This window comes from Achroia grisella, unplaced genomic scaffold, assembly GCF_030625045.1.
Source record: "Achroia grisella isolate CSIRO2021 unplaced genomic scaffold, CSIRO_AGI_Agris_v1 utg976, whole genome shotgun sequence".
NCBI lineage: Eukaryota > Metazoa > Arthropoda > Insecta > Lepidoptera > Pyralidae > Achroia > Achroia grisella.
The window spans coordinates 1,962,242-1,973,402 of NW_026713078.1; the positions used below are offsets into that span (position 1 = coordinate 1,962,242).

Here is an 11,161-nt window from a genome sequence, read left to right on the forward strand (position 1 = left end):
TAGAAAACACCCAGACCGATACAAACAATTATACTCATGAATACAAATGTTTGTGCCGTGCGAGGAATCGAACCCGCGTCCGATACGTAAAGCGGTGTGCTAGACCGCTACACCACCGAGGTCGTCAATTTATTTCAATAATTTGTGCATTAAAGTTTTATTTTATAACTAAACATACATACATGACGACTTTGTACAATGTCTGCTGAAGTAGATTCTCGACACTCCTCCACGCGATCACCCTGGACTCTATCGTGCTTAAAACCTGGTGAACGCAATATTATGAGCAATAATTGACATGACTTTAATCTCATCCTATCACCCGTCACTATCGCTCGGTCAGCGAATACCGTTAGAGCAAGCGAGTGCACCATTCCATTATCATTATCATCCATTAAAAGAAAACATAATAAACCTCAAATGCAAGTAAACCACAAGTGCACACACAAATGCTATGAAAATCATATTAATATCATTAAATAGTATAAAAACTAATGATACAGATAGCATTAACATCTAGGTTAAATACAAAACAAGTCCACCCCACTTTTACTTTAATTCCCCAATTAAAAGCACATCCACGAGTATAATTTTTCTCAAATTTACAATTTATAGAAAAGGTTCACACGATTAACAAACATGCAAAGTTGTTAAACGCAATCTTATCTTTAATATCTGTATATAACAATAATAATTTCAGGACAATTCACACAGCGCCATCTAGACCCAAGTTATGCTAGCTAAAGCTTGTATTATGGGTACTAGATAACTGATACAAATACATAGATATATTTTTTTCGTAAATACATACATATTATACATAGAAAACACCCGTTACAATCATACTCATGAATACAAATGTTTGTGCCGTGCTAGGAATCGAACCCACGACCATCAGAAGTAAGGCGGTGATACAAACACATAGATACTTTTTTTGTAAATAAATACATAATATACATAGAACTCTAAATACATAATATACTCCACTCAGACCAATACAAGCAATGATACTCATGAATGCAAATGTTTGTACTGTACGAGGAATCGAATCCGCGACCATGGGAAATAAAGCGATGTGCTATACCGCTGAACCACCGAGGTCGTCAAATAATTAATTAGTAATTTCACTGGTGTTGCAATCATATACTAGTTATTTAAAAACTGCCTTACTTTAATTACCGGTCAAGTTCAAGGTGATACAGATATAAATAAACACGTGAAATGGCCAACTCGCTTCAATATATTCAAAACATTGACTCCAAAACCGGTCTGTACAGATGTTGGCAGTTCCTAGCTCATTTTCACTCCACAACGTACACTTTCTTTTAGAGAGCACAAGTTTTGCAACGTGTTAATTTATGTACAATCGATAAATAAATAAAAAATTTGATCCGCAAAAATATACTTTTTGATGCAACTAAAATAGCAAACATGACGACTGTTTATCTATACATATAAATAAAATTGGAGTGTCTGTTTGTAATATTGAAATAACCGTTTTTTACTACATGCATATGAATATATACGGTACATATACCAAAATAACATTGTTATAATTTTTGTCTGTTGTCTGTCGGTCTTTTTGTTCCGGCTAATCTCTGAAATGGCTGGACTGATTTTGACGGGACTTTTTTTGGCAGGTAGTTGATGTAATAAGGAGTAAGTTAGGCTACTTTTATTTTAGAAAAATAAAGTTAAAAACCACGCGGACAAAGTCGCGGGAACAGCTAATTTTGTTATATACGTAGCTTATATCTTAATCTTAATCACTACATAAAACAAACAAATAAAACAAAGTCACTGTCGCTGTCTGTCCGTCCCTATGTATGCTTAAATCTTTAAAACTACGCAACGGATTTCGAAGCGGTTTTCTTAAATAGATAGAGTGATTCAAGAGGAAGGTTTATATATATATATATATAATACATGTGCAACCGTGCGTAATGTATTATAAACCCAAAAGTTTGTAAAATATAGATATTTGTAATTCTTTTAAAAAAAACTGCTGAACGGATTTTGATGAAATTTTACAGTAATGTAGCTTATGCATCAGAATGACACATAGGCTATATTTTTTATTGAACTTTATATATAGATATTTAACGGGCTGGCATAGCAAATACATATATAAATATATCATCTAGGTGTATGTATATATATCTAAATAAATTATATACTAGGGATAACACAAAACTCATGAATACACAGGAACTTCCACGATATTGCTAAGTATAATATGTAACTTTTGCTGAGAACGTATTTATTATTTTATAATACGTGAAGAAAAAATTTGAGAGACATCAAAATATATTTTGTCAATTAATTCACAAGTATGAACATACTACCAAAAAATAGGACCAATAAATTAATTGTTATTGTGATATACACATAAAAAAACATAGGACCTCCCCAAACTGGCCTAAGACTACGGAATAGAATAGAATAGAATAGAATAGAAAATCATTTATTCAAATAAACTTACATTGAAGCACTTTTGAATAGTCATTACATTTTTTAATCTACCGCTTGTTCGGAAAGCTGTCTCATCACAAGAAGAACGAGCAAGAAACTTGCGTGTTGCTCTTTTAAATAATTTGATAATTACTTTACATTTTTAAGTTTAAGTGTGTGAATACAAACCACCAATTAGCACTAATTCTATTAAATACTCAAATAGAAAAAATATTGAATATATAACCAACTGGTTAAACAATTAATAAGAGGAAATCAGTCATAGTGATTAGAGCAGACCAGTCCCTACAAGCAGCACCCGTTCACGAGTATGACGGATGAGCCAGCCATCACTGCGCTCGACCATATTTTAGGGAGCCCAAGACCCGGCCCACCACGCCGCCACAAGTCTGGACATTTTAGTGAGCATGACTACTCAAAACACTAGACTACGTCAAAGCTACTTACAATTGCTATCTGATAGTTATAGTATTCACATTTTACATAAGAATGCATGCGGCAATCAATACAAAAACCGCTACGCTTTCATATTTCTAAAATCAATCAATTAAATCAAGAAAGCAATGAGAAAATTAAATTATAACGTTGTATGCTAATAAACTAGTTATTTACTTGATATGTTGTCGTCTATGAATTCGTCTATCCTGTAATAGGCTTTCTTACACAAAAATTGTTTAATATAAGATTTGAATTGCCTCTTTGTCAGATTTAGTGCAGATTCTGGCAGTTTATTATAAAATCTTACGCAATTACCATAGAATGAATTACTGACTTTGTGCAGGCGGCATTTAGGTAAAATTAGCTTATTTTTATTGCGTAAGTTTCTATTTGTACAGTCTTTAAGTTTTCTAAAACTCTCTAAATTCTTCCGTGTATACATGATATTCTCATAAATGTATTGTGAAGTAACGGTAACCATTTACCATCAGATGGGCCGTATGCTTGTTTGACACCATAGTAGTATAAAAAAAATTCTTGAAGACGGAAATTTTTCGAAATTTATGAAGATATGTTCATAAAACTTAACGTTAGTTGAGTTGATATTTATATGCCTGTTCGAGACTTATTACATATATCTATTTGACAAACGAGGTTATGGTCGTACGCCTGAGAGTGATAGTTCTCCATCAAACCTGACACAAATTCACGACCGCAATCATAGAAGTCGGTGCAATGAACTGCTAAAGCACAATTCTATATTTATTTTAGTAATTATATGTAATTCAAATAAAGCACAACGCTATATTTATATTACGGTTATTAAACCTTGAACAATCATCATAGTGCCATTTAGTTTCAAGCTAAGCAGAGCTTGTGTTATAGGTAATGGACAACTGATAGACATATTTTAAAAATATAGGTATTAAAGTATTTATATCAGTTATCTAGTACCCACAACACAAGCTTCGACTAGGTCGCGCTATATGGAATGTTCAGGGTTATTAATATTATAATATTGTTTTTTAAAAAACATACATAACATATACATAGAAAATACCCAAATCGATGCAAAAAATGGTACCCATGAATAAAAATTATTGTACGACGACCGTACGAGAAATCGAACCCGCGACCATCGGTAGTAAAGCGGTTTGCTATACCGCTACGCTATCGAGTTCGTCATATAATTATTGTATATGTGAGAGTAAATATTCTAAACTACTAGTACAAATTTATACATATCTCAAACCTATTTCCCACTGAGGTTGGCAGAGACAATAGTACGCCAAATGCTCCGATGTATACATAGATCTTATTACTATTTCTTCATTAACATACAAGTCCACCATTAAGAAGTATTTTTCATTTGATCCTTTTGCAACATCACAATATTTTTAAATATTATACAGACTTTCTTAGTTATAAAGATCTTTATTATAGCGTTTCCTATTTCAAATTAAAACTCCAGCTAGAATAAATCAGACAAAACGTTACAATATCTAAAGTAGGTGTATTAAACGTTTAATATTGTTATATATATATGAACTATGTCAATTACATATTTAAATTTAATAGATATAATATTTTTTATTATTTTCATTACAACATTACTCTTTTTCTATTTCAGATCCTGTTCGCGTTCTTACATCTGGATGTTACGGCTCGACCATCAAATAATGAGTAAGTTTCGTCTCTGTCTTAAATAATAATTTATTAATAAACTAATAAATTGTATTATATAAATTAATTGACTTTATTATAAACTCATTCATAATATATAACTGTGTTATAATTGAGTTATATAAATTATTTGAAAATATTATTTGCAAATCGGCTTAGATGTTATACGATAATATCCTTCATCAGCGCTTTATTAAATATTACCCCAATTTCTCGGAGTTTCAACTAAATCCACTATAAATATTGCACAAGTACCTCCTACTACAAAAGCACAACTAACCATTTTTACACCAAAAGGCTTTAATACACAAACGATGCCTTGAAGCAAGCGTAGTGGGAAAACCAGGTGTCCAGGTATGGTGAATTTCAAAATTTTATTCCTAGCGTAAATCACTGCTTCTTTATATATATACACGCTAATTAATATTTTGCTTGGGCATGGTAATTTATATTTATATAATAATACACATAGTAAAAAGAGTTGTATTGGTTATTTCAGGTTGATGAACCCCACTGAATTAAACGAAGAACCGATAGAATCACTGGATTTAAATGTTGGTAGAAAAGAAGAAAAATCTTTGACCTACAGTGATCCACCAGATGGTGACATCAAAGATATTTTAGACAAAATTAAAATTGTGAACTCGAATTTGAAGAAACCAAATAGAAGACCACCTTCTAATAATAAAGTTACTGTTGAACCTCCACAAATAAACCCAGGATATATTCTTGATAAAGATACTTTAGAGAGATTACAACAGATTATAGCTTCGGGTAAATTGCAACCAGTAACAGAGGTTCCAAATTTTCAAGAAACTAACTTTATTAACAATGATGATACACAGAGGTATTCATATTCTAAAAGTTTATCGTATTTGACCAAATCTGTAACGGGAAATCAAGTAGTGCCAGCTTTACCAATACCTTATATAACAAATATTCCTGTGGTAGTAATGCCATCTCTGAACAATGCCTATAATGTACAAGGAAATAGTATAAATAATGATTTAAATGGACAATATCAAACAAGACAACAACAGATATCTTTTCCATTTCAATGGCCTCTTGCTCCGTATTTTCCAATTTTGATTAAAGACCCGCTTCTTGCCATACTTCAGGGAGGAGGCTGGAATAATATATTTGAATATGGACAAAATGCTGATGTATGCAGTAGAAAACAAAAATCCACAAACGACGAAAATATTGAAGAAGAGTCATCTGCAAATACAGATGAACCCGAAATTGAAAACAATACGGTGAATCAATTAATCCACAAATCAAGGCAAGGAAGAGCAATTAAGAAACATACTGCAGCACAGTCCAATGTTGATAAAAATGTAAATACAATAAAAAAAGTAAAAAAGTTTTTCTCACAGAAGCCATCGACTTACGCCCACAAACCTGTAAAACAACAAGAACAATCTTCTGTAGAAGAGACACCACAGGACACAAAAACGAATAGTTTATTAGACGATGGCGACCTACGTTTTGGCCAATTTTCTTGGTTCGGGGATAAAAAGCCTATTGCACCTAGTCCAGGCTTTTTTATAAATAGATTGAAAGTCAGAAGAGGTGGAGTCGCAATTGCTGGTCCAGGCGGAGTAGCTACAGCTGGAAGAGGTGGGGCTGCTATTGTTGGTCCTGGTGGACTTGCCTACACACAACCTGGAGGTCTTGCTGTTGCTGGACCTGCGGCGCGTGTCGTTGCCTTGTCACCCGACACGAACCTTTCATCCATAGTCTCCAGACTGCAAGAAGTATCAGCATCAAATGGTTCTGTACCAAGATTTTTAGAAGCAATACCTGAAGGGAAAGTTGTCGCAACTGGCCCTGTTATTTATTATCATCCGAAGAATTAATATTCCTATGCTTTTTCTTCTTTCAACTCCTTTTTTTTTATCTGTATACTAAACTTTCTTTTTTCTATCTTCTTAGAATCTATCGAAGACGAGAGTGGGGAAACTTCAAAGGAGAACATAGGGAACAACAGATCTACGAATTCAATAAACGATCTGACGAGTACCAATACAACGGTTCCGGTTTTGCGAAACAGCCTTTGAAAAATCAAGACTCAACATTTATGTTGCATGTGAAACCTATAGCACATGCTATAAGTGGTGTTAAGGGTGTAGCAATAGCTAACCCCATCTCAAAAGTTGTAGTTGCTCATGATAAGTCGGGAAGTATAGTACATGCTCCGATTGCTGCCGCTATTGCAGGACCAGGTGGCATAGCTCATGCCCAATCTGATTTGTATATTTACGAATACGTATATTGACTGATATATTTAGCATAAGAAGATACTATTTAAGACTTGCGGTATTAAGTTTATTAGAATATATTTGAAGTACTATAATTTTGTATAAGAAATTATTAAGTTTTAAAATTATGGTCGAATAAAAGCGAAAAATACTTTCGACTTAATCCTTGAAATTGTTTTTCGAGCATGAAATAATTTAATTAGAAATAATAGTAATATATGAATGTTATTATTATGTTTTTTTAATTAAATTCAATTTGGACAATAGCATAGTATTTTTATTTATAATACTAATACTAATACATAACAATTATTTAAAAATATACACATGCAAAACTTAAATAAATAGAATTATAAAAGCTCTTTGTTACGATGAAGTAACTTCTATTATAACATTAAATTACATCCAGACAACTTACCTTAACTAATGGAAAAACATCTTAGCTGAAATTTTGAGGTAGTTTTAAATTATGATATAATTTTTTTACACTAAACTTTAGATGTAATTATCAATACAGTATATTCGTTTGCCATAAGTAGATTACCACAGCTACAAGTAATATGGAAATCACATTAACATTATAATTAAATATTTCTACATTTTATTATATGAGTATATAAGTACGAAAGTTTCTTGTAGAATTACTTTAATTGTATGTCTTAATGTCATAAATTAATCTACTTTCCCAGGGAATCAGTTCAATATTTGCCATTTTACGGTGGAGCAAAAGGACAGTATTTAGAAATAAAGAAAGATACATCAGGTCGTGTTATAAGTGAAAGTATAGTATCAGAAGACAAAATCAGTACAGACAGTATAGTTAAAAATAATGATGAAAATCTGGTTTCGAAAGTGTTAGCAGCAAATTTACAAAATCTGAAGACGCTATCCGCGAGTGTGATGAAACTTCACAATCTGGGTCGAAGAACCGGATCTTTAGGATCAAATGATAAGGAACGATTCAGGACTCAACTAGAGAAACTGGCAGAAGCAGCTTCAAATACCATCAAGCTAATAGACGAAGTAGGAGAAAATGTTGACATGTTATTCAAAACTAATGCTACGCTGAGACGAATTGAATATGATGACGATGATGTAAGTATACACATATTTAATACTCCTACAAAATATTTTAAACTACATAAACATAGTAATAATACTTGGACAGAAAAAAATACTTGGACTGCTTTTTTTATGTCTATGTAATACTAGTGATTCTCCTTTATTTCGATTAAAAACTATATAATTTTGGACAGGAGCCAAAAAAATTATAATTATTTATTTTATTAATTTTTATTTAAACTTAAACATAATGTTAAAAATGTCGTTTTGTTTTTTGAAATATATTCAATTTAGTCAACATTAATTTTAAGACTTTATATAATTTTTATCTTTTATCAAATTCGAGTGTACTCTGTAACTTTCAAATTACTTTTTACAAGCACAATTGTAGTATTTTTTATGTTCTGAATTATTAAGAAATTTTGGGCGTTAGAATCTGAGAGGGTCGTCGAAAAAAAACCGAACAATCAACTCTGTAGTGACCGAATTGATTTTTACTACCTACAAGGAACATACTAATCTAGTGACACAATTTTAGCATAGGTACCTACATATTTTCAATTGCCATATTGACATAAATTAGATAATATTTTAAGGATGGTGTTACATATGAGTGTGGATAGTTATAAAGGCAGAGGCAAAAAAAGAGATGGATGGACTGTGTGAAAGATGATAGTAAGAAAGGGAGTGACAATAACGAGATGAGTGCGAACAGAGAATGGAAGAGAAAAACATATTACGCCGACCCCAAGCAAATGGGATAAGGAAGAATCAGATGATGATGATTATCATAAATTAGATTTTAAAAACAACTTGGGACTGTATATTCAAACTGATTATAATAAATTGCAGGTGGGCGAGGAAGGTGTTGGCATTGACGCGCCTACAGACAACGATCCCGACGAGATACTCAGTGGAGCCACGATTGCAGAAGCTAAACCAATTGGTAAATAAACAAACACATTATTTTATACAATATTGTATTACTGTAAAATCTTTTTTTATAAGTATTTACTAATAGTGAATAGTTAATTTATATTTTTTCTAATAGTTAGTTATTTCAAAAGAATATCTTTCGAAATTATATGCAGTAAAGATTTATATGGTACTGGGCAAAAGTTAATCTAAATGCACTTACAACCATAAGCGTGAACGATTCACACGGCGCTATCTAGTTCCAAGCGCAAGCAGAGCCTATATTAAGGGTACTAATCAACTGATACAACTACGTGTATATTTTTTAGTTAATACATACATAGAAAACATTTAAACCAACACAAATACTCTAATGATTACAAATGTTTCTATTGTGCTAGAAATCAAACCTGCGACAAACGGAAGGAAGGTGGTGTACTAATACGCTAGCCACCCAGACGTATGGCTATGAATATATACAGCCGCCATATAGCTTTCTTTTGTTTTAAATCAAGCGACCATAATTAATTTACCATTCAGTAATACTATAGACCAATAATATTGAAGACAAACAATAATTCTCTAATTAAAAACAATCTATTCTCAATTTGACCACAGACTTTAACTATAAACAAAGAGGGAGTATATATGCGTGTGTGTGCCAAATATTATACATGACAATGTTTTTTTATTGATTCAATGTATTTTTATGCATAATTAAACAAAATATTAACACTCTGAACTTCTTCTCTATATAAACTATAAGTGTGCGAAATTTGATACTCTACCGTCTTCGCAATTTCGTAAAAACGGGCACAAATTTTTTGCTTCACGTATTAATTTATAGATTAGAAATAATCATATATAATAGTGTTGTGAACTTCATAGAATATCACTTATTTCTTATTAATTTTAATTCCAGGTCTGGCCATCATTGGCGAAAATGGATTAGCAGCTTCCAGACCTATTGGCACAGCGGTAGCAGCTAGTGGAGTTGCTTTAGCCAGGCCCATCGCCACTGCAGTCGCCGGACTCGACCCCACTGTACTAGGCATAAACTTCCAAATAAACCACTCCAGAAACTAATGCTAGTGTATATTAGAAAATTATCATACATTGCAATATCTTAATAATTATATTTAATCGAATTAGGTGTATTTTGCGGAATTCCATTTTAATTACTCAATGGATTTGTATTATTTAGGGTTGGCAACGTGCACGTGACACCTCTGATATTTCAGGCGTACATAGGCTACGGTAACCATTTACCATCACAAGGGCGAATGCTTGTTTGCCATTTACATGGTATAAAAAAATGTAGCGGAAATAAACATAATAATCACAAATCTATTAAGTAATCATATTAATTCTCACACATATCTCATCATCATTAGAACAGTTTACGTCTCCCTGATTGTCGTTTTCCTTATTACATACGAAAAGGATATTAGCTTCTATTATTACCACAGGCGTCTTTGCACAAGACTAAAATAACTCTTGTGTAGAAACAAATCAAGAAGATTCGTGTTTAGTAAAACTCTGTACTTCATTCCCCCAGTCACCTCGCCGTCTTTGCACAAGACTAGAAAAGAAATCTTATGTAAAAACAAATCAAGAAGAATATTCTTTAATAAAATTTTGTACTTCTTTCTTCAAGTCACAGCGCAGTCTTTGCACAAGACTAGTTTATCTATTCATTCTTCTATATTAAAACTTTACCCTACATTTCCCCAGTCACCTAATAATTAAAAAGAACCACACAAAGTGCAACGTCATTCAAAATTATGTAGAACTAGCTGTGTCCGCGATTTTACTAGCGTGAAATTTATAGCCTTTATGTTATTCAGATGCTTCTTCTTCTTCTTTGTCGGTTCCTCAAGACTGAGGGTCGTGACCACCAGGAATGCTCCTTCCAACCAATACTCTCCAGGCATTTCTATCTTGTGCTAAATGGACCGCCGACTGTATATTTTGTTTGACTGCTTCTCGTACAGGATCAGTCCACCGTGCAGGTGCCCTACCTCTGTCCCTTCGCCTTTATGTTATTCAGATGTATAAGCTTCTTCTTCTTTGTCGGTTCCTCAAGACTGAGGGTCGTGACCATCAGGAATGCTCCTTCCAACCAATACTCTCCAGGCATTTCTATCTTGTGCTAAATGGACCGCCGACTGTATATTTTGTTTGACTGCTTCTCGTACAGGATCAGTCCAACGTGCAGGTGCCCTACCTCTGCCCCTTCTACCATCCACGTGGCCTAACATTATAATTTTTTCCAAATTATCTGGTTTTCGGCGGGCCACATGGCCGAAAAAAGTTAGCAGACGCTGGAA

General features: G+C 32.9%; 1 protein-coding gene across 1 annotated transcript; it reads left to right on the forward strand.

Annotated features, from left to right (window-relative positions):
- The first annotated feature begins 4,717 nt into the window (after positions 1 to 4,717).
- LOC131854314 (uncharacterized) lies at positions 4,718 to 10,675 on the forward strand. The gene is made up of 5 exons (XM_059205412.1): positions 4,718 to 6,371; positions 6,548 to 6,846; positions 7,544 to 7,949; positions 8,769 to 8,862; positions 9,754 to 10,675. Exons 1-5 carry the CDS (start codon positions 5,097 to 5,099, stop codon positions 9,915 to 9,917), a joined length of 2,238 nt encoding a protein of 745 aa, XP_059061395.1. The 5' UTR covers positions 4,718 to 5,096; the 3' UTR covers positions 9,918 to 10,675.
- The last annotated feature ends 486 nt before the right edge of the window (positions 10,676 to 11,161 follow it).